The 25,123-nt window shown below is 40.7% G+C and overlaps 1 protein-coding gene across 12 annotated transcripts in view; it reads left to right on the top strand.

The window, feature by feature from the left end:
- Positions 1-25,123, top strand: part of ERC1 (ELKS/RAB6-interacting/CAST family member 1) — a 530,770-nt gene that overhangs the window by 100,831 nt on the left and 404,816 nt on the right. For all 12 annotated transcript variants that reach the window (XM_049885108.1, XM_049885107.1, XM_049885109.1 and 9 more), the window contains 2 exons: positions 21,671-21,745; positions 24,946-25,101. In XM_049885108.1, the coding sequence (XP_049741065.1) occupies positions 21,671-21,745; positions 24,946-25,101 (231 nt within the window). The remainder of the gene's footprint in view (positions 1-21,670; positions 21,746-24,945; positions 25,102-25,123) is intronic.

The raw sequence follows: 25,123 nt of genomic DNA, 5'->3' as shown, positions 1-25,123 counted from the left end.
AACTACACCCTTCAGTATGGATTGCTCCTCAATGTAAAACCAAAACCCACTGCCGTTGAGTTGATTCTGACTCATAGCGACCCTATAGGACAGAGTAGAACTGCCCCATAGAGTTTCCAAGGAGTGCCTGGTGGTTTCGAACTGCTGACCTTTTGGTTAGCAGCCGTAGCACTTAACCACTACACCACCAGGGTTTCCCCTCAACGTAAAGGAAACATAAACCCTCACAACAGGACCACATAACGTTGCGGTAAATGGAGAAAACACTGAAGTTGTCAAGGATTTCATTTTACTTGGATTGACAATCATTGCCTGTGGAAGCAGCAATCAAGAAATCAAACTAAGTATTGCACCGGGCAGATCTGTTATAAAAGATGGAAACCCAAAGGTCGGCAGTTTGAATTCACCAGGCGTTCCTTGGAAACCATATGGGGCAGTTCTCCACTTTCCTATAGGGTCACTATGAGTTGGAATCGACTTGATGGACCTCTTTAAAGTATTGAAAAGCAAAGATGTCACTTTAAGGATTAAGGTGTGCCTGACCCAAGCCATGATGTTTTCGGTTGCCTCATAGGCCTACAAAAGTTGGACAATGAATAAGTAAGACCAAAGAAGAACTGACGCCTTTGAATTACGGTGTTGGCAAAGAATATTGACTATATCGTGGGCTGCCGGAAGAACAAACAAATCTGTTTTGGAAGGATAGCCAGAATGTTCCTTAGAAGCACGGATGGTGAGACTTTGTCTTATGTACTTTGGACATGTTATTAGGAGGGACCAGTCCCTGGAGAAGGACATCATGCTTGGTAAAGTACAGGGTCAGCAGAAAAGAGGAAGACCGACAACAAGATGGATTGACACAGCTACTCCAACAATAGGCTCAGTCATAACAGTTATTGTGAGGATGGCCCAGGACTGGACAGTGTTTCATTCTGTTGTACACAGGGTCGCTGTCAGCCAGCACCAACTTAATGACATCTAATGGCAACAACACATGAAACCCTTAGTAGCGCTCTTAGGCTTTTCTGATACCTTAGGACACGTCTTGATGACGGATGCACAAAATAAATTAAGATGAAGCACAGATACTTACAGACTCAGTTCGAAGTTATGGCAGCTTGACGCTGAGATGCTGAGTGTAGTTCCTGGGGAAGGAGCTTGGCGAGGCCACTCTGGCTAATGGGGTGTGCACGACCTCTGATGGCTTGCTGCAAGACAACGCTGTGTGTTATTTCTGCTTTTTCACCTTTTCTCGTAAAAATGAAAATCCTCCTTGGATTTCTTTCAGTTAGCGAAAACAGTCCCGAATGTAGGTTTTTCATGAAAGTGAAGTGGCGTAAAGTGAAGTTTCAAAAAGCAGGGCATACCTGTGGTAACATAGCATCATCTAGTAGGAGACACAGTCATACTAATTAAAATTAATCAAGGGCAAGAGGAAATGATTTCTTCAGAAAACATGTTTAGAATGCCAGTTCTCCTTTCTGTTTTTTCCACTCATCTTCAAGACTTAGCTCAAATTTCAGTTCTTCTGTGAAACTTTCCTTGCGTAACTATATTATGTATAGGTAAAACCAGTCATAGTATACTTATGCATAAGTTTCTTCATCATGCACTTAATTTTTTGCAGCAAGGATCTATGTTATCTTTATATTGCCATTGTCTAACAAACACATAGTTGGTACTCAATAAATGTTGGTTGAATAAGTTGAAATGTGGGCAAAAATACTTAACCCTGAGTTAAATTTTCATTATTTTCAGTTGACAGAATTAGTAATGAGGTAGATTACAATACTGTAGAATAATGAGCCTATTCATAATAACAACAACAGCAAAACTCATGAAATACCTAGATTTAAACTTAATAAGAAATTTGAAGAATTTCAGAGTTTGTCACCAGGGGTATTGGTATTTGGGGCTAGACAATTCCATTGCATTGTGGAAAACTTAACACCTCATTATTTATTATAACCACCAAAAATTCCTTCAACACATGGGTGACGAGATCTCCAAAACTCTGCTAAACCAAACCAAACAAACGCAGTGCCGTCGAGTCGATTCCGACTCGTAGCGACCCTATAGGACAGAGTAGAACTGCCTCGTAGAGTTTCCAAAGAGTGCCAGGTGGATTTGAACTTCTGACCTTTTGGTTAGCAGCCGTGGCATTTAACCACTCCGCCACCAGGGTTTCCAAAACTCTGCTAGAGATACATAAAAGAAATCCTACTAAATAGAGTGGTATGTCTTATTCTTACATCTTAGTCTTTTGCTTATTTGAGAGTTTTCTCTCCTGAAGAACTCAAGCTTCCTTTCTCAAGACCTGCCTGGCTACATAAGATTAAAGTCCCAGTTCTTTCATCTATAAATTTGTATTCCCTGCTCTATAGGGAAACCCTGGTGGCGTAGTGGTTAAGAGCTATGGCTGCTAACCAAAGGGTCAGCGGTTTGAATCCGCCAGGTGCTCCTTGGAAACTATGGGGCAGTTCTACTCTGTACTATAGGGTCTCTGTGAGTCGGAATTGACTCGATGGCACTGGGTCTTTGGTCTGCTCTATAAGCTGTTGGAAACCCTGGTGGCGTAGTGGTTAAGTGCTACAGCTGCTACCCAAAAGGTCAGTGGTTCGTATCCGCCAGGTGCTCCTTGGAAACTCTGTTGGGCAGTTCTGCTCTGTCCTATAGGGTTGCTATGAGTCAGAATCGTCTTGATGGCAGTGGGTTTTTTTTTTTTAATAAGCTGTGTGTATTGGCTCCCCCTTGTGGTGCTGAAAATGGCAGTAATAATCCTCAAGTATTTTGTCTTTGAAAAAAAAGAGAGATGCTTTTTAAAAATTTGACACAAAAAAGGAAGTATTCCAGTAGGCATAGGATGTATGTTATTGTAGGCGGGGTGTTTTTGTTTGGTTCATGAGACTTCCCCAAATCTCCCTTGACTTTCCCCATATTTAACCATCCTTAAAAAGGCATCTAGAAGAGGCCAGCTCCCTGTATCGTCGGATAGTTTATGGACCTTAATTATCCTATCTGTGATTAAAAACAAAGTTTTTATACAAATCTGGCTCACAGTTGAATTGAGAGTTGTCAATCAAAACAGCTCCTTTTTTTCATCCATTGTTCCAGGCATGTCAGATTTACTCCTTAACTTATTAGTAAGTAGGGAGGAATTGGTGAAGCTCATTACTAGCTGAACCCAAGCAGTTTACAAGGGACAAGTCTGGACTGGATGCTGACAGAGCCTTCACAGGGGAAGCATATTGTAAAGATAAAAGCATCAAATATCCTAAGGTGAAAAGTATCATTGTAGTTCTTTATGAGCTGGACTTGTCAAAGCTGTGAGTGGACATAATGAGATCAATATAAGGTGATATTGAGAAATAATCAGGCAATTGATGAGAGGTGGTATGGATAAACTCACCATCTCTGTCTTATCCAGCTGAGAACTGGTTTGAATACTTAAGGACCTGCACGCTATAGAAGAATGGGAAAGAGCTTACAGAGTTTCGTAAGGGGAATCAAGGAGAAAAGGCCACTTTTCCCCAGCCAGGACGGGGGGAAGACTAAAATTAAGATGTCAGTCTTCCCCAAATCTGTAATTTAATGTACCCCAATGGAAATACTCTTGAAACATGCTAAATGATTTTGTGGTTTATTTGCAGGAAGAACAATGAAGGAAATTGGCTAAGCAGGTGATGATGATGATACATATTTTTAAAATCCATTGACATTAAAAGGTGCGATACTGGCACAGGAACAGAAGGCTAAATCAATGAAACAGAATAGACTTTCAAAATAGTAAGCTTCTAGAGGCACTTGGTGTATCACCTTTCCTTTCTCACTTATTCAGCAATTATTTATTGAGCCTGTAGTATGTATTTGATAGTGAGATAGGCACTGGGTATACATTTTTTATATCAGGACACATGATCTATGTCTTTCTGGAACTTACAAATCTGGTGGGAGATGGACAGCAAATCCAGTAAACTTATAATTACGGGATGACAGAAATGGGTTGGGTGGCATGCTAGTTATGTTGGGGGAGGTGGTTTCTGTTACATAGTGTTCTGGAAGGAAGAGGAGCCAGCCCTGCTGAGAGCTTGGGTAAAATGTTTTCACGAAGAGGGGGTGACAGTTTTAAAGGCCAGTGGAGTTTTGAGGGAAAAGGAAGAAGGCCAGAGGGCAAGGGCATGCTATGTAAGGAGAAGAGTGAATGGCATGGGATGAGAGGTTGGAGAGGTGGACAGGGGCAGATTCATTCATCCCATCCTTCAGGTGTTCATTGGGCACCTACCATGTGCAGAAGGAGCCCTGATGATGGAATGGTTAAGTGCTTGGCTGCTAATCGAAAAATTGGTGGTTTGAACAGGGAGAAAAGACCTGGCAGTCTGCTCCTGTGAAGATTCTGATTAAACGCATTGCTGCCAAGTGGATTCCGACTGACAGTGACCCTGTAGGACAGAGCAGAACTGCCTCCAGGGTTCCCAAGGCTGTGATCTTTACAGAAGCAGACTGCCGCATCTTTCTCCCACAAAGTGGCTGGTGGGTTCAAACGATTGGCCTTTTAGTTAGTACCTGAGCACTTAACCACTGCGCCACCAGGGCTCCTTCCTGTAAAGATCACAGCCTGGAAAACCCTATGGGGCAGTTCTACTCTGTCACATTGAGTCGCTATGAGTTGAAAATTGAATCTGTGGCACCTAACAGCAACAACAGTAACAACCCTGCACAAGGCACTAGGGGTATAATAGTGGGGGGAGAAAAAAAAAAAAAAACAACCCATGTCCTCTAGGAGACGAATGACCAGCCTTCATGATCCTTGCAGATCCAAGAGAAGACCTCAAGTGTTGAATCAAGGGAGTGATACAACCTGATTTATGCTTTAAAATTTACTCTGGTTGTGTTGAGAATAAGTGGGGGAGGGAGAGTCAAGAGTGAACAAGGGAGTTAGTAAGGAATTTAACTGTTGTAATCTAGGTTAGGTGAATGGTGACTTAAAATGTCTGTTGGAAATGTACACTGTATCACTAGTGTATTAGGAAAGGCAAAAATAATTGTGGGTTGGCAACACCAAGATAATCCAGAGGTTTTATTATTTATAGTATCATGGTTCATCTTTTAAAAATTGGATAGACCATCAGTTCTAAGATCTAGTTTTTCCCATTTTAACAATATGAAACTGGGTTAAGTCTTAATGCCTGGTGGCATTTTACAATCTCTGACAGCAAGTCAGCAGTCCTGAAATATTCGTTTGCCTGTGTGTTCACAGACAGTCATGACTGTTCGTTTTGTCCTCACTTGAGTTGTCATTGGTGGTGTTTCTCATGTTAACTTTGTTATAAAGTATGTCTTCAGAATAGTTTGTGAATCAGTATTGAGGCAAAAAGTTGTTGGGTATGGAAAACAGTAATAATGATATGCGATGAAACTATGTTTAAATAAGTAAAAAGAGAACTCTTCCAATCAGTATAAAATAAAAATTCTAAATGATAAAGCTTTTTATTCTAAAAATAAAAAATTCTTAATGTCATGATTTATTTGGAGGCTTTTTCATCTTTATTGTCAACACATAAAATAGTATGTCTTAAAATCAGTGACTTCTTAGATTTGATGCAATAATGGTAACATTAAAATTGCATTTGTATCCAGTTACATTTGTGGTTGTTTTTCCATTTTGTTTATGAACATGATTCTGTAGATAATAGGTAAATAATTCCCCACCAAAAAGTGGAGGAAAAAGCAAAATTTCAATTAAGCACTGTACATTTTTGAATGTACAGAATTACATTGTTATGTGACTATACATTGTTGTACTGACATTGTTAGATTTCCTATTTTGCCGTAGTGCTTTTCTTTTGATTGATAGAAGAATGAGGACATCTAGTGGACAAGTCTTGAACTACAGTCAGGACTTGGTTAGCGCTTGGGGCTTGGAAATACTGAAGTTTTAACGAGCTTTACAGGTGGTTCAGGAACACCAGTGTTTGAGAGCCAAACTTTGATTCTCAGTCTCTTGACAGAGGATATCTAAGGGGCCATGGAATTTTTAGTTCTGCAATCCATGTGCATACCAAACATTGTTTGTAGGTCAAATATATTTTGGACAGATATGTGCTCCAATATAGTTTCAAATATAGGTAGATGCTATGGTGATAGATCAAATACATAAATTTTTATGACGTTATTTCATCCCTGCCAGTTTTTTTGTCTGTATAATATTTTAATCAACAAACTTTGTTACTGCACCTGCTATCATGTTTTGGTTTGTAGAAATGCAGAAGTGTTTGAGCTTAAAAAGTCCTAATATTTGAACAGGTTTTTTGGTAGGAATATTCAGTCTAACTAGCACATCTAAGGAATACCTGTTGGTGTCATTGGCTGTTGTAAAGTATAAGCAAAGGCGATTTGGGGGTAGGGGTGTTCTCTGTCCTGTAGGGTCACGATGAGTGGAGGAGGAAAATAAAGATGTATAGAGAAAGAAATAGAGAAGGTAGACAAAGGATAGGAGGAATTAAAAAAGAAAAAGGGGTCCATATTTAGTGTGATCTTTTGCAGCGATGTTGGAAAGTGAGAACAGCTACATTATTTATTCAGGTTATTCTCCCTCCCCCTTTTTTGTGTCATTTGTCACTCATTCCCATTTTGACAAGAAGATACATTTTCTGAGCATAATGATAAAGGGTCAGAGTATAATGCTGTTTGACATTGGCTGAGTTAAGAAACAGAAAAAGTAGTGAGGATTCTTTTTGTTTACCCCAACCCCATTTCTTTATTTCTCGTCTCTGTGTTGTGAATGCAGTAAATCCAGAACTCGTGTAGAGGTTCAAATCTGTGAAGAGACTTCACAAGCAATTTGGAGCATCTACCCTTGAACCAAGGGTGGTGAAGGCTAAAATTTTAAATGAAAAGAAAGACATTTCAGACATAAGTACTACTTGTCAGTTACAAATATCTGTTTTCTCTCAGTTCTGTAAGTTGACTTAACTTTTAAAAAGGAAGAACCTTCAAGAAATAGTTTAAACAGAGAAGAAAATATTCTTTGATAGGATAGTGGGGAGGGAGGGAGGGAGAGGGGTATTCACTAATTAGATAGTAGACAAGAACTATTTTAGATGAAGGGAAAGACAACACACAATACAGGAGAGGTCAGCACAATTGGACTAAATCAAAAGAAAAGAAGTTTCCTGAATACAACTGAATGCTTTGAAGGCCAGAGTAGCAGGGGTGGGGGTTTGGGGACCATGGTTTCAGGGGACATCTAGGTCAATTGGCATAATAAAATCTATTAAGAAAATATTCTGCATCCCACTTTGGTGAGTGGCGTCTGGGGTCTTAAATGCTAGCAAGTGGCCATCTAAGATGCATCAGTTGGTCTCAATCCACCTGGAGCAAAGCAGAATAAAGAACACCAAAAAAACCAACCCACACATTTCACTAAAGAAGATATTCAGGCAGCCAACAGATACATGAGAAAATGCTCTCGATCATTAGCCATTAGAGAAATGCAAATTAAAACTATGATGAGATTCCGTCTCACACCAACAAGGCTGGCATTAATCCAAAAAACACAAAATAATAAATGTTGGAGAGGCTGCGGAGAGATTGGAACTCTCATACACTGCTGGTGGGAATGTAAAATGGTACAACCACTTTGGAAATCTATCTGGCGTTATCTTAAACAGTTAGAAATAGAACTACCATACAACCCAGAAATCCCACTCCTCGGAATATAACCTAGAGATACAAGAGCCTTCACACAAACAGATATATGCACACCCATGTTTATTGCAGCTCTGTTTACAATAGCAAAAAGCTGGAAGCAACCAAGGTGCCCATCAACGGATGAATGGGTAAATAAATTGTGGTATATTCACACAATGGAATACTACGCATCGATAAAGAACAGTGACGAATCTGTGAAACATTTCATAATGTGGAGGAACCTGGAAGGCATTATGCTGAGCGAAATTAGTCAGAGGCAAAAGGACAAATATTGTATAAGACCACTATTATAAGATCTTAAGAAATAGTAAAAACTGAGAAGAACACATACGTCTGTGGTTACGAAGGGGGGAGGGAGGGAGGGAGGGAGAGGGTTTTTTATTGATTAATCAGTAGATAAGAACTGCTTTAGGTGAAGGGAAGGACAACACTCAATACATGGAAGGTCAGCTCAATTGGACTGGATCAAAAGCAAAGAAGTTTCCGGGATAAAATGAACGCTTCAAAGGTCAGTGGAGCAAGGGCGGAGGTCTGGGGAACATGGTTTAAGGGGACTTCTAAGTCAATTGGCAAAATAATTCTATTATGAAAACATTCTGCATCCCACTTTGAAATGTGGTGTTTGGGGTCTTAAATGCTAACAAGCGGCCATCTAAGATGCATCAATTGGTCTTAACCCACCTGGAGCAAAGGAAAATGAAGAACACCAAGGTCACACAACAACTAAGAGCCCAAGAGACAGAAAGGGCCACATGAACCAGAGACATCATCCTGAGACCAGAAGAACTAGTTGGTGCCCGGCCACAATTGATGACTGCCCTGACAGGGAGCACAACAGAGAACTCCTGAGGGAACAGGAGATCAGTGGGATACAGACCCCAAATTCTCATAAAAAGACCATACTTAATGGTCTGACTGAGACTAGAGGAATCCCGGCGGCCAGTCCCCAGACCTTCTGTTGGCCCAGGACAGGAACCATCCCCGAAGACAACTCATCAGACATGAAAGGGACTGGTCAGCGGGTGGGAGAGAGATGCTGATGAAGAGTGAGCTAATTATATCAGGTGGACACTTGAGATTGTGTTGGCAACTCTTGTCTGGAGGGGGGATGGGAGGATAGAGAGAGGGGGAAGCTGGCAAAATTGTCACGAAAGGAGGGACTGAAAGGGTTGACTCAATAGGGGGAGAGCAAGTGGGAGTACGGAGTAAGATGTATGTAAACTTATATGTGACAGACTGATTGGATTTGTAAACGTTCACTTGAAGCTTAATAAAAGTTAATAAAAAAAAAAAAAACCAACCCAGTGCTGTCAAGTCGATTCCAAAGACACAAGGTAATTATGAGCCCAAGAGACAGAAAGGGCCACATAAATCAGAGACTACATGAGCCTGAGACCAGGAGAACTAGGTGGTGCCCGGCTATGACCGATGACTGCCCTGACAGGCAGCACAACAGAGAATCCCTGAAGGAGCAGGAGAGCAGTGGGATACAGACCTCAAATTCTTATAAAAAGACCAGACTTAATGGTCTGACAGAGTCTAGAAAAACCCCAGAGGTCACGGTCCCCAGACCTTCTGTTAGCCCAAGACAGCAACCATTCCCAAAGCCACCGCTTCAGACAGGGATTGGACTGTACTGTAAGATAGAAAATGATACTGGTAAGGAATGAGCTTCTTGGATCAAGTAGATGCATGAGAGTACGTGGGCATCTCCTTTCTGGAGGGGAGATGAGAAGGCAGAGCGGGACAGGAGCTGGCTGAATGGATGCTGGGAATACAGGGTGGAGAGAAGAAGCATGCTGTCTCATTAGGGGGAGAACAACTAGGAGTACATAAACCAAACCAAACCCACTGCGATCGAGTTGATTCCGACTCACAGCGACCCTATAGGACAGAGTAGAACTGCCCTATAGAGTTTCCAAGGAGCGCCTGGCGTATTTGGACTGCCGACCTCTTGGTTAGCAGCCATAGCACTTAACCACTGCGCCACCAGGGTTTCCAGGAGTATATAGCAAGGTTTATATAAATTTTTGTGTGAGAGACTTACTTGGTTTGTAAACTTCCACTTAAAGCACAATAAAAGTAAAAAAATTAAAGGAAACTAGTAGAGAGAGAACATGAAATTTTGTTTCTAACCTATTGTTTTCTTCTTTAGTAAATTAGTGAGAGAAAATGAGCAGTTAAGTAAGTCAATCACAGTTCACAGTTTAACAAGATCCTGGTAATTCTAGCTGTATTTTTTTTTTAATGAAAATTTTCAGGCCAAAATGAGAGCAATAAAGTGAGCAAATAGCTTATCCTACCTCTTACGGTTGTTTGAATTGTACATTCATTTCTATTTCCAGTGTCTCCTATTTTTATTAACAGGGCATGAGTCAGAGGCTTGATGTGCCCAGTGGGAAAGGGGAGTTTATCAGCTCACTGACTGCAGGATGTGTTCGTAATGAGCTTTAATGTGCAGGCCTCTGAATGTAAACCTGTTTCCACTGATAGGTTTTAAAATGCCTTAATGGGAATACTTTATGCTGTGAGTGGTTTAAGGTGCATCCTAGTTCCTTCTTGTATGCAGAGAAGGATTTTTTATTCAAATAGATTTGCTGCCTTTATATTTTGCCTCCATGCTTGCTAGGGTTTAAAATGAAGTTATGATAGTTTACCGTAAAGCTTTACGAAATTAACCCAATTTGGATCTAGGTACTAGAGAGAGGAGAAATCGGGTAAAATTAGTTGAAAATCTGAAATGTGGAGGCATTTCAAAGAAATGCAGTTTTAGTACTTTCAAGTAGATACAGAAATAGCAAGCCAAGAAAAAAAATGTTTGGATTGTGATATTTTATTAACAGAGATAATTTACAATTGGTAGAGTTCATTTTCTTTTTGCTTTTACATTTTAAAGTTTTACATTAATTTATGGAACACATATTTTTGAGCATCTACTGTGTGCCCAATTGATCACTTTGTTCACACTGTGAAGAATTGAATAAATGTGGACAAACTGTAGGCTGGGAGGAGGCTGATGAGTTTGTTAGTGCATGTGAGAGATTACTGTGGCCTGAACTAATGTGTTAGGTGTTGGAAGAACAGAGATGGATTCAAGAGATTTTAAGAGCTTTTTTTGATACATTATAAAACAGTTGTAGAAAGTATAAAACCGCTTAATAAATTATAAAGTAAGCACCCTCGTAACCACCTAGGCCTAGAAATAGAATTTTAACCCAAAAGTTCAAGTACCCCATCCCAGTCGTAACTCTCTCACTTCCTTCTAAGAGTAACCACCATCCTGACTTTTAAGATAACCATTCCCTTGCTCTTCGTTATATTTATCATACCTGTATTCCTAATGGAAACCCTGATGGCATAGTGGTTAAGAGCTACATCTGCTAACCAAAAGGCTGGCAGTTCGAATCCATGAGGTGCTCCTTGGAAACTCTACGGTACAGTTCTGCCCTGTCCTGTGAGTCGGAATTGATTCGACAGCAGTGGGTTTGGTTTTGTATTGTGCTGTTTATATATTACATTTATAATATTATCTCGAAATATCCCTGAATATTATGGTTTAGTTTTGTCTGTTTTTAAAAAAGTGTCCTTTAAATCTTGTAATCTACAGATTTTCCCCCATTCTTCCTTTTTTCCTTGTGCAAGTCAATGATTTCTTTATTAGCTGGAATGATAATTCTATCATCTTTATGATTTCTGAGTTCATTTTAATGTAATGATTTTTCTCCTGGTTTTAGATCATATTTTTCTTGCTAATTTGCATGTCTAGTAATTTTTATCATTATAGTTTATCTGTTGCTTCTGCTTCTTGGTATAATGTTGCTAGATGATGATGTTGTTGTCAGTTACCGTTGAGTTGATTCCAATGCATGGCAACCCCATGTGTGCAGAGTAGAACTGCTCCATAGGATTTTCAAGGCTGTGACATCTCAGAAGCAGATTGCCAGGCCTGACTTCCAGGGTGCCTCTGGGTGGGTTCAGACTGCCAGCCTTTTGGCTAATAGTCAAACACTTACCCATTTTTGCCATCCAGGGACTCCATCTATCCTACACAGAACTTACTCTAGACCAGCCCTAACAATCCAAAATAATCCTTGAAACAGTGAAATAAATCTGCAAATAAATTGATTCCTCCAAGACAAAACTAACACTTTATTAAGGAAGAAAACAAAATCCAGATACTCAACCACCTAGTATCCATAATGTCCACCAAATAATAAAAAATTACTAGACATGCAAAGAAGTGGGAAAATACAACCTATAACGAGGAGTTGATTAATTTTACTTTTAAAGTTTGACCTTTCTGGTGTCTCAGCTTATGCTCTGGTGCTCTCTACGTTCTGGCCATTTGAAACTTGAGCTCAGGTAGTTGCTCAACTCATGACTCCCTGGTAGTTGTTTTTCTCCCAGTAGTTGTTTTTTCCCAGACTTGTGCAGGAATCTTGCACATGCACAGCATAGTATTCGGCCAAAGACTCTACGGGGACCCCTGTAGGACTAGACACTCCTTTTCTGGCAAGTTTCCTTCTCTGTGTTATTTCACCCTGCAAATTTCCACTGCCTTAGGAGAGACTGCTGTGTCTTGGGTTCCCTTTTCTGCATCACATACTGGAAAATACCTCTAAGAGTCATAGTCCTGTGCTAAGTTTTGTCCAGTATATGAAAACACTTCATGCATTTTGCCTAATAATAGTTTATGACTGGAGGGCCAGTCTTGTGTCTGTTACTTTCATTATGATCAGATTGTGCTGATCTTGTAGAGAGTGAGAAGTATAAAGGAAAGCCCATTGAAGGATTTAAAGCAGATTAGTGCCATGATCTTGTTGGTGTTTTATCAAGATTACCCTGGTGCTTGCCTGAAAGCAGACAAAGGGAAAGGAAGGAGACCAGCTAGGGGCTGTTACAGTAATCGAGGTTTTAAACTAGGCAGGAAGTATAGTAAAGTGGATGAACTCAAGAGAGATTTTGGAGGTAGAACAATTAAGACCTGCCGTTGAATTGGTTGTGAGAAATGAAGATCCAGGAAGAGTGAAAGGAGGTGCTTCCGTTTTTTTGTCTTGAGCCACTGGGGTGGTAATGCCATGTAGTGAGATGGGGAGGATTAGGGAAAGGAGCTAGTTTGAGGAGAACATTAAGAGTTTTGTTTTAGATGAGTTTACCTATTAAACATCTAAATACCAAAAAACCAAACCCACTGCCATCAAGTTGATTCTGACTCATAGCGACCCTATGGGACAGAGTAGAACTGTCCCATCAAGTTTCTAAGGAGTGCCTAGTGAATTCAAACTGTCGACCTTTTGGTTAGCAGCCATGGCACTTAACCACTATGCCACCAGGGTTTCCAATATGCTATTAGAAGGTAATAAAGGATAAGGGAGGGAAAAAAAAAAAAACCAAAACAAAACTGGGTTAGGGGATTGGAAGTGTGTGTTAGAGGTGAGTTGAAATATTAAACAGAATGATAAGGATGGGCCTTCTTGAAACTTTACGCTTCTGAGCAGACTTGGAGAGGTAAGGGAATGAGCTATTTGGCATCTGGAAGAAGAGAGAGCCAGGCAGAGGGAACAGTGAGTACATGTAAAAACAGCATGGGGGCATAGGAACCCTATAGGACAGATTAGAGCTGCCCTCATAGGGTTTCCAAAGAGCGGCTTGTGGATTCAAACTGCTGACCTTTTGGATAACAGCCAAGCTCTTAACTACTGCACCACCAGGGCTCTAGTATGCTATTGTTGTTAGGTGCCATCGAGTCAGTTCCGACTCATAGCGACCCTATGCACAACAAAATGAAACACTGCCCGGTCCTGTGCCATCCTTACAGTCGTTGTTATGCTTGAGCTCATTGTTGCAGCCACTGTGTCAATCCACCTTGTTGAGGGTCTTCCTCTTTTCCGCTGACCCTGTACTCTGCCAAGCATGATGTCCTTCTCCAGGGACTGATCCCTCCTGACAACATGTCCAAAGTATGTAAGACGCAGTCTGGCCATCCTTGCCTCTAAGGAGCATTCTGGCTGCACTTCCTCCAAGACAGATTTGTTTGTTCTATTGGCAGTCCATGGTATGTTCAATATTCTTCGCCAACATCACAATTCAAAGGCATCAACTCTTCTCTGGTCTTCCTTATTCATTGTCCAGCTTTCACATGCATATGATGTGATTGAAAATTCCATGGCTTGGGTCAGGCGCACCTTAGTCTTCAGGTGACACCTTTGCTCTTCAACACTTTGAAGAGGTCCTTTGCAGCACATTTACCCAATGCAATGCATCTTTTTGATTTCTTGACTGCTGCTTCCACGGCTGTTGATTGTAGATCCAAGTAAAATGAAATTCTTGACAACTCCAATCTTTTCTCCATTTATCATGGTGTTGCTCATTGGTCCAGTTGTGAGGACTTTTGTTTTCTTTATGTTGAGGTACAATCCATACTGAAGGCTGTGGTCTTTGATCTTCATTAGTAAGTGCTTCAGGTCCTCTTCACTTTCAGCAGGCAAGGTTGTGTCATCTGCATAATGCAGGTTGTTAATGAGTCTTCTTCCAATTCTGATGCCCATTCTTCTTCATATAGTCCAGCTTCTCGGATTATTTGCTCAGCATACAGATTGAATAGATATGGTGAAAGAATACAACCCTGATGCACACCTTTCCTGAATTTAAACCAATCAGTATCCCCTTGTTCTGTATGAACAACTGCCTCTTGATCTATGTACAGGTTCCTCATGAGCACAATTAAGTGTTCTGGAATTCTCATTCTTCGCAGTCTTATCCGTAGTTTGTTATGATCCACACAGTCGAATGCCTTTGCATACTCAATAAAACACAGGTAAACATCCTTCTGGTATTCTCTGCTTTCAGCCAGAATCCATCTGATATCAGCAGTGGTATCCCTGGTTCCACGTCCTCTTCCGAAAGCGGCCTGAATTTCTGGCAGTTCCCTGTCAATACACTGCTGCAGCCGTTTTTGAATGATCTTCAGCAAAATTTTGCTTGCATGTGATATTAATGATATTGTTCTATAATTTCCACATTCAGTTGGATCACTTTCCTTGGGAATAGGCATAAATATGGATCTCTTCCAGTCAGTTGGCCAGGAAGCCATCTTCTATATTTCTTGGTATAGACGAGTAAGCACCTCCAGTGCTGCATCTGTTTGTTGAAACATCTCAATTGATATTTCGTCAATTCCTGGAGCCTTGTTTTTCGCCAATGCCTTCAGAGCAGCTTGGACTTCTTCCTTCAGTACCATCAGTTCCTGATCATATGCCACCTCTTGAAATGGTTGAATATTGACTAATTCTTTTTGGTATGACTCTGTGTATTCCTTCCATTTCTTTTTGATGCTTCCTGCGTTGTTTAATATTTTCCCCATAGAATCCTTCACGATTGCAATGTGAGGCTTGAATTTTTTCTTCAGTTCTTTCAGCTTGAAAAACGCCAAGCATGTTCTTCCCTTGTGGTTTTCTATCTCCAGCTCTTTGCACATGTCATTATAATACTTTATTCTGTCTTCTCGAGAGGCCCTTTGAAATCTTCTGTTCAGTTCTTTTACTTCATGAATTCTTCCTTTTGCTTTAGCTGCTTGGTGCTCAAGAGCAAGTTTCAGAGTCCCCTTTGACATCCATCTTGGTTTTTTTTCTTTCTTTCCTGTCTTTTCAGTGACCTCCTGCTTTCTTCATGGTTGATGTCCTTGATGTCATTCCACAACTTGTCTGGTCTTCGGTCACTAGTGTTCAATGTGTCAAATCTATTCTTGAGATGGTCTCTAAATTCAGGTGGGATATACTCAAGGTCATATTTTGGCTCTCGTGGACTTGCTCTGATTTTCTTCAGTTTCAGCTTGAACTTGCATATGAACGATTGATGGTGTTCCACTGTCGGCCCCTGGCCTTGTTCTTACTGATGATATTGAGCTTTTCCATCGTCTCTTTCCACAAATGTAGTCAATTTGATTTCTGTGCATTCCGTCTGGCAAGGTCCACGTGTATAGTTGCCGTTTATGTTGGTGAAGGAAGGTATTTGCAATGAAGAAGTCGTTGGTCTTGCAAAATTCTATCATTCGATCTCCGGCATTGTTTCTATCACCAAGGCCATATTTTCCAACTACTGGTCCTTCTTTGTTTCCAACTTTTGCATTCCAATCGCCAGTAATTATTAATGCATCTCGATTGCATGGTCGATCGATTTCAGACTGCAGCAGGTGATAAAAATCTTGTTTCTTTATATTTGGCCCTAGCGATTGGTGCGTAAATTTGAATAATAGTCGTATTAACTGGTCTTCCTTGTAGGCGTGTGGATATTATCCTATCACTGACAGCATTGTACTTCAGGGTAGATCTTGAAATGTTCTTTTTGACGAGGAATGCAACACCGTTCCTCTTCGAGTTGTCATTCCCAGCGTGGTAGACTATATGATTGTCTGATTCAAAATGGCCAATGCCAGTCCATTTCAGCTCGCTAATGCCTAGGATATCGATGTTTATGCATTCCACTTCATTTTTGACGATTTCCAATTTTCCTAGGTTTATACTTCGTACATTCCAGGTTCCGATTATTAATGGATGTTTACAGCTGTATCTTCTCATTTTGAGTCGTGCCACATGAGGAAATGAAGGTTCCCAAAGCTTTACTCCATCCACGTCATTAAGGTTGACCCTACTTTGAGGAGTCAGGTCTTCCCCAGTCATCTTCTGAGTGCCTTCCAACCTGGGGGGCTCATCTTCCAGCACTGTATCAGGCAGTGTTCCGCTGCTATTCATAAGGTTTTCACTGGCTAATGTTTTTCAGAAGTAGACTGCTGGGTCCTTCTTCCTAGTCTGTCTTAGTCTGGAAGCTCAGCTGAAACCTGTCCTCCATGGGTGAACCTGCTGGTATCTGAATACTGGTGGCCTAGCTTCCAGCATCACAGCAACACACAAGCCCCCACAGTACAACAAACTGACAGACAAGTGGGGGAGTATGCTATTTAAAAAAAAAAAAATTAGAAGGTGAAAAATCCCGTAAGTTCTATTTTTTCCCCCTTATCATTTTACACCTTTTTTTTTTTTTTTTTTTTCAGTATGCTATTAAAAAAAAAATGATAAGGGGAAAAAAATAGAACTTAGGTTAGGGGATTGAAAGTGTGTTAGAGGTGAGTTGCAATTTTAAATAGAATGATAAGGTTGGCCCGCCTTGAAACTTTCCCTTTGAACAGACTTGGAGAGGTAAGGGGATAAGCTGTTTGGCATCTGGAAGAAGAGATTGCCCGGCAGAGGGGAGAGTGCATGTGGGCAGTGTCAGACCTCTTCCAGCCCCTCAGGGGGGAAGGAGAACCAAGATCGACAGCACAAAACTGACTCAGATGAGGTGGAGGCCAGACAAGCCTTTTCCCTCCACCATCTTTACCAGTTCTGACACCAGCTGTCCCTCCCACAACACTCTTTCCTAGGCTTGATAATTTATTGCTATGATCACACAGAACTCACAGGCCATACTCATGATTTTGGGGTATATTAGGGAAGTAACATTTACAGTTCAGGCTTAGGAACACCCAGGATGCAGTTCTTCCATCAGGACAGCCTATTCCCAGCTGTATTCACAGGCATACCTTTCCCTGGCCCTCAGTCTCTGCCCAAAGGCACTGAGCTTTCTCTCTCTGTGAGTTGGGAAGCCCACCATGCCATCTCCTGCTGCCAAGTTTCTGCTGTCAGGTTTCTCCTGCTGTCGCTTCTTAACGTCTTCAGGGTTACAGCTTGCTCTCTCTCTCTTTCCCTTTCTCTCTTTCTCCTGCTTCCGGGAGCTTCTCAGTGCAGGGATCCCAGGTCCAAAGGATATGCTCTCTGCTCCTGGCTGTACTTCCTTGGTAGTGGTGGGATCCTCCTCTCCGTTCTAGAATAGGCTCTCTTTTAAGGCAAAACTGACAGTGGTTAAGAGCTATGGCAGCTAACCAGAAGGTTGGCAGTTCGAATCTACCAGCTGCTCCTTGGAAACCCTAGGGGGCAGTTCTGCTCTGTTCTATAAGGTCGCTGTAAGTCAGAATCGATTCGATGGCAGTGGATTTGGTTGTTTGGTTTGACCAATCCCCTTGGTGGCCCACAATTACCTTACCACACACTCCCATCTAATCACCTGGGTGGTAGTTACAAGACCATGGCTAGAAAGGCCACACAGAAGTGACCAGTGGCACCTCAGTACAAAAGCCTTAAGTCAGGAGCAAGACTGGTGTATTGAGGAAAGCAAGGAGACTAGTGTGGCTGTAGCAGACTAGGCGAAGGAAAGAGTAGTAAGAGATGAGGCAGTGAGGAAATGGGGTCAGATCATGTAGGGCCTGTTAGACCAGTGTAAGGATTGTGATTTTATTGTGAGTGAAACAGGGAGCTTTTACAGGGTTTCAAGTGTGTTTTTACATTTGTTTTTGAAAGATCACTCCAGCTTCTCTGTTGTGAATAGGGAGATAAACTTTGGGAGACTGTTGCTGTAATCCAGGCAGGAGATAATGGCTCAGACCAGTGTGGTGTGAAGGTAGTAAGTCGTGGTCAATTTCTGGAGGTATTTTGAAAAGGAACAGTAGGATTTCATGATGGGTTGGATGTAGGTGTAGGTGAAAGAGAAATGAATCAAGGATGACTTCCACATTTTTGGCCAGAGCAACTGGATAGACTACATTAACATCGATCGAGATCAGGTGGGTGAACCAGGTTTCGAGGGGAAGGACCAGGGGTTCAGCTTTGGACATACTAACAGTGTGACATCTGTTAGATATCCACACTGAGATGCTAAAAAGGCAATTGTATATACAAGTATGGGTTTCAGCTGTAGGTATAAATTTGGAACTTATTATGTGAGTAGTATAGAAAGTCATGAGACTGGATAAGATCAGCAAGAGAATGAGTGTAGATGGAGAAGAGGACAAAGGACTGATGTCTGGTCTACTCCTAAAGGGGTTAGAAAGAAAAGGAACCAGTAAGATAGAAGAGAAAGCTAAGAGAGTTATGACTTGGAAACCAAGGGAAGAGAATATAATAAGGAAGAGGAATAATAAGGAAGAGGGATTGAGCAGCTGTGTCAAACGGCTGTTGATAGATCAAGTAAGATGAGGACTAAGGATGAATCATGGGTTTGAGCAATGTGGAGGTCATCAGTGAGCCTGATGAATTGTTTTGGTGATTATTTGACTAAAATCTTCTTTCCTGATTGATAGACTAGAAAAGTTCCTTGAGACAAGGACCAGGTTTGTTATTTCTCACCACTGTATCTCCAAAATGTAGCATAATTCCTGGCATGAATAAATGGATAGGTAGATCTTAGAATCTCTGAGAGAGCTGGAGAACTGGGTTCAGAAGTTCTTGAGGCCAACACCAATGCTTCAAATCAAATCATATGCATCTCTAAAACATATGGGCATTTTTTTGCATAATGCTCCTATCACAAATAATATGGAAGGGACATTTCAGCCAAGACTTGAAGGAGATGAAGTTAACCAGCAGCTAGGGGAAGAGAGTTCACACAGAGGAAATAGCTGATGCAAAGGTCCTAGGAACTAAAGTATGCCTGACATATTTGAGGAACAGCAAGGAGGCCAGTGTGGCTGAAGCATAGTGACTGAGGGAAGGGTGGTAAGAGATGAGATTTTATAGGCTAATGAAAGAACTTTGGTTTTACTTTGAATCAAATGGGGAGCTATGGCAGGATTTTGAGCAGAGGAGTGACAGGATCGAATTCATGTTTAAAAAGGTAATCCTGAGTGCTCTGTTGAGAATGGACTGTAGGGGGAGAAAGATAATGAACTGAGAGCCCAGTTATGAGGCTGTTGTTGCATTAAAAGACATGCTTTTGATTAGTGGTTCACTTGAGGTAGTGGCGGAAGAGATGGCAGGAAGTGGTTGGATTTTGGATATGTTTATTTATTTTTTTATTGTACTTTAGATGAAGGTTTACAGACCAAATACTGTTTTGTGACATTGGTTGCCAACCCCATGGCGTGTCAACACTTTCCCCTTCTCAACCGTGGGTTCCCTGTTACCAGCTTTCCTGTCCCCTCCTGCCTTCTTATCCTTGCTTCTGAGCTGGTGTTTCCATTTAGTCTCATTTTATTTTATGGGCCTGTCTAATCTTTGGCTGAAGGGTGAAACTCGGGAGTGACTTCACTACTGAGTTAAAAGGGTGTCCGGGGGCCATACTCTCAGGGTTTCTCCAGTCTCTGTCAGACCAGTAAGTCTGGTCTTTTTTTGTGAGTTAGAATTTTTTTCTACATTTTTCTCCAGCTTTGTCCGGGACCCTCTGTTGTGAGCCCTGTCAGAGCAGTCAGCGGTAGTAGCCGGGCACCGTCTAGTTGTGCTAGATTCAGTCTGGTGGAGGCTGTGGTAGTTGTGGTCCATTAGTCCATTGGACTAATCTTTCCCTTGTGTCTTTAGCTTTTTTCATTCTACCTTGCTCCAGGTAGGAAGGGACCAATGGAGTATCTTAGATGGCCCTTCACAGGCTTTTAAGACCGCAGGTGCTATTCACCAAAGTAGGATATGGAACATTTTCTTTGTGAACTATGTTATTCCAATTGAGATTGATGTCCCCTGAGACCACGGTCCCATCCCTCAGCCCAGTAATTCAGTCCCTCGGGCAGTTTTGATGTATCTGTGAAGCTTCCCTGATGTTGCCCTGGTCAAGTTGTGCTGACTTCCCCAGGGATTTTGGATATGTTTTGAAGGTAGACTTAACAGGATTTCCTGACGGCTTGGCTGTGGCTTGAAAGAGAAAGAAAAGCGTTAAGTAGGCTCACAGATTTTGGCCTGAGTAACTGGAAGAATAATACAACTGGGGCGGGGGGGGTACGATCAGGAGTTCAGTCTTGGGCAGGCGAGTTTGAGATGCTTGTTAGACACACACATGGGATACCCAACTGGATAGTTAAGGCTGGAGTTTGGGAGAGAGGTAGCAGAGGGATGGTACGCATGAGTAGTGGTTTGTGCCATAGTATGCACAGCCAGATGGAGAAGGGTGAATGTTCATAAATTACCGGTTGACTTAATAATTTAGAACTTTTATCTGTTTATTAGGACTACTCTTTCACGAAGAGGTAACTCAGTGAAATTTGCAGTTATATTTTCTGTTTACCTTAAATCATTCTTCCTAGCTAGGCAAGAATGAATAAATTAGGTGAAAGATATAATTAATGTATTCTACATCTCTTTTGTTATGGTTAAGCATTGTTCAGATGGAAAGTGTTCATCTGTGTATTCTCCGGGGTCACTAGAGGCTGGCCCAGAGTACTTGGAAGTACTAACTCAGAGACATTGAGAAATCTGAAAAGAAAATAGCCTGAGATGGTCTGGTAACTTTTCTCGTAACTTCTGTATGATTCTTGAAGATCCTAATTCTGAACTCACTAAAATTTGGGTTAAAAACATAGATAGCTATATTGTTTCTGACATTTTCTAAGCCTCAACTACTTAGGAAACTTGTTTATCAGTCTTATCTTTTTCTTTCTACTTACAGCTCCACTGGAGAGAGATTTTCATCATAGGCAGCCAGGTGGTTGTTACTCTGGGGGTATGTGCTGTGGAAAGGATGTTGTCAACACAGATGCTTTCAGTAGCTTTGTGCAGTGCAGACTGATTGTGTCTGTTTTTATTTCTCCTTTTAAAAAGGGAGCATTTCTAATCTCCCCTTTTGGATCATATGGAGGTCCGATTATATGTCTTGGAGTTATGTGTAAGGTTGACACTCTCACTTGGGGACCAGCTATGGTTCCAGCTGTTGTAGTAGCTGGGGTCTGTGTGGCTAATCTTAAATAATTAGGTGTTCAGAGACAGGAGCCTTTCTATGCTTGTATGATTGAATTAGCCTCTGTGCAGTCTGAATTCTCTAATGCACAGGGAAAGATCAGGCAGACAGAAAAGGGTCAGAGGGTCTCAGAAGGCTAGGTTTATCATCTTTTGCACGAAATGAGAGTGAAAAGGAGGGCACTTATTCTGTTTTTGTTTCTCTTGTGTAGGAGATGCATCGGAGATTTGAGAATGCCCCTGATTCTGCCAAAACAAAAGCTCTGCAAACTGTTATTGAAATGAAGGTAAGTGACCATCCAATACAAAATCTTATGAGTCAGTTCACGTTTTTAAGTGATTGGTGTTACCTTTCATGTGTGAGTTTTGGAAAATGATGCATGATAAAATATCATTCATTTTGTAGATTGAGAGGAAATAGTAAGAATTAATAAAAATTATACTTTAACAGAACTTTAGTTTCAGTTGTAAATCGTAACTCAGATTGGATCAAAAAGGTTATCCAGAATTTGATTAAATCAGCTGTTCTTAAAATTAGTTTATCTCAAACTTTACTCTCATAAAGTGAGAGGCTCATTTCTTCATTTTCAAGGAAATATCAGCCAGATGCCAAGTCTCAGTAACCGTAGTTTGTCTGTCAGTTATTCTTTCAAGTAAAATAATGTTGCAGGAAGACAGTGGCTAATTCAGCTCGCGAGTCAGAGAAACAAGGTACTTTTCCTAGGGACGGCCCCTATACTGCTAGACACAGCAGAAGTGCTTTTTGCCTATTTCTCATTTTGTCACACAGAATATTAAAAAGATGTGTAATCAAGGGCTGGGATTTATTAAAAGTAATAATTTTTACTGCTTCACCAAGGACATTCTTAACTGGAGCAGTCTTTTAAAATATTTACTTTTAATTTTTAACATTTTTGTTCTCTGAGTGTCTGATAGTGAAGAATACAATGATTTCTAGTACGATGTGGCACCATTGCCTTGATTTGTGCTAAGGCATTGCTTTAGTGCAGAGGCCAACACGATGGAAAAAGCGCATACTGTCATAGTATTATTACTATGACACTAGTTTTGACTACACAGACTTCTTGAAACGGTCTCAGGGACCCCGAGAAGACCATGGGCCATACACCGAAAACCTCTGTTTAAGTTAATGAAGGGCCACAGATCTTAAGGCTGTACAGTATGGGGGTTCAGAGCTTACGTCCTGGAGTTGAACTTATTAGGTTCAGAACATGGCTTCACTTAACCAGTTGTACGACAGAGCAAGTTACCTCATGTCTCTATCCCTCGGTTTTTTTAATCGATAAAATGATGATAATAATAGTACCCATTCCATGGATTGTTTTGAGATTTAAATTATTAAAACATGTAAAACACTCTGAACCGGATCTGGCACATAGTAAACATTGAATAAATGTCAGTGCTGCTACTATTAGTTTTATTAATAACATATTCTTTCTTACAAAGCTAAAGAGATTCTAACCCCTGCCACCCCTTAATTTCTTCACATGCCCTAAAAAGCTTGGCTCCGCGTTTGCATCGTGGGCCTTTATTTAATATTTGGTAAAATGACAGGAATATTTAATTATTGGTCTATGTCTTAGTCATCTTGTGCTGCTATAACAAATACCACAAGTGGATGGTTTTAACAAAGAGAGGTTTATTTTCTCACAGCAAAGTAGGCTAAAAGTCTTTAAGCTCCAGGGGAAGGCTTTCTTCTCTCCCTCTGCTTTCTCATCAACCTTCCCCCAGACTAGGAGCTTCTTTGCACAGGAACCTCGGAGTCCAAAGGACGCATTCTGCTCCTGGCACTGCTTTCTTGGCGGTGTGAGGTCCCCCGTCTCTGTGCTTGCTTCTATCTTTAATATCTGAAGAGATTGCCTCAAGATACAATCTAATCCTGTAGGTTGAGTCCTGCCTCACTAACACAACTGCCGCCCATCCTCCCTCATTTACATCATAGAGGCAGGATTTACAACATATAGGAACATCACACAATACCGGGAATCTTGGCCAGGCCCAATTGATACACACATTTTTGGGGGGACATAATTCAATCTATGACAGTATTTAAATACTTTTATGTAAATACATGCTTCTTAAGTAGAATTATGATGAATCAAAATCCTGGTTTGGGTTTAGAATGTATCGGATCGTATTAATTGAATACATTTAATTTTGAACAAAATGTAAGTTTAATTTGTATCAATTTGTAATGGGAATTTTTTTTTGTGAAAATTGTATAGCTGATGCAATGAGCAAGGCAGAGGAGTACATTTTTCTCTCCTCCCCTGAACCTGAAAAGAGCTAGTTGTAGTTTTCATTTATCTGAGTGTTCTAGGAATTATGATAGCAAGGGACGTCAACGAAGAAATCCTTGGAGTAAGGTGGAAAAGGAAGTCATTCTTAGAATTTCTTCCCAAAGGAATGGTTTCCCTAAAAGTCTAAGTAAAATAAAGCTGTATTTAATTTATGCTCTTAAAGTTTCTATTTCTTAGGTGAATAAGCTTATGCATTTACAGATACTACAATATACTGTGTAGGGGTTTTTCTTAATTGATGGCATCTAAAAAAAAATTAAAAAAAAAATTTTTTTTAAAGCAATCTTGGAAACCCTGGTTGCGTAGTGGTTAAGTGCTACAGCTGCTAACCAAAGGGTCAGCAGTTCAAATCCGCCAGGCGCTCCTCGGAAACTCTATATGGCAGTTCTACTCTTTCCTATAGGGTCTCTATGAGTCGGAATCGACCCGACGGCACTGGGTTTGGTTTTGGTTTAAAGCAGTCTTAGTGATAAACTAGATACTGTGACAGAGAAGATCAACACATTGAATATACAAGGATGTGCTGCTACCAGGAGGTGATTTAGTAGTGATGATTTACAAAGATATGATTTTTAAAAAATTATTATGAAATATTTCAACTATACGGAGACCTGTAGAGAATAAGATTTCCAACATAAAAACTGATTGTTAATGTAATTATTTGTTTTTCTGCAGTGGGGATGTTAATAAAATTTTTATTATTGAAAAGATAGTTATGCACATTTTTACATAAATCTTTGTTTGAATCCCTCTCACTACCTCCCCTTTGGGGCAGAAATATGACCTTTAGGGGTAACCAAATAAAATGATAAAATATTAGAGCTAGAAAAGGCTTTATGTTTTACAACTAGAAATTTGACTAAAAACTGCAAAAAAAATTTTAACCAGTTTTCCTTTGCAGTTACTTCTTAGATAAGTCTCTAAACTTTATTTGAAACAGTTCAGAACTGGAAGAAGAGATAGAGGAAAAATCATATTGGGATGTAAGATTCCTCCTCCTTCCACCCAGATGGCCATAAAGGATGCATTATAGGCATCAGTGCCAGGCAGCAGTTTTTCTGCAATTTGTTTGCCTTTATTGAATTTAATATCTTTATACATCAGAGCTTTCAACCTCTCTGAGTTTTTGTGACTACTTTAACGTCTAGATATTCTCTTGTCCTCAGGATTCAAAAATTTCTTCTATGGAGCGTGGGCTCCGAGACTTGGAAGAGGAAATTCAGATGCTGAAATCAAATGGGGCGTTGAGTACTGAAGAACGGGAGGAAGAAATGAAGCAAATGGAGGTGTATCGGAGCCATTCTAAATTTATGAAAAATAAGGTAATAGCGTGTGATACTATAA

This window comes from Elephas maximus, chromosome 4, assembly GCF_024166365.1.
Source record: "Elephas maximus indicus isolate mEleMax1 chromosome 4, mEleMax1 primary haplotype, whole genome shotgun sequence".
Lineage (NCBI taxonomy): Eukaryota > Metazoa > Chordata > Mammalia > Proboscidea > Elephantidae > Elephas > Elephas maximus.
Note: the sequence above shows the minus strand (reverse complement) of the source record. Positions and strands in the feature narration are given on the sequence as shown.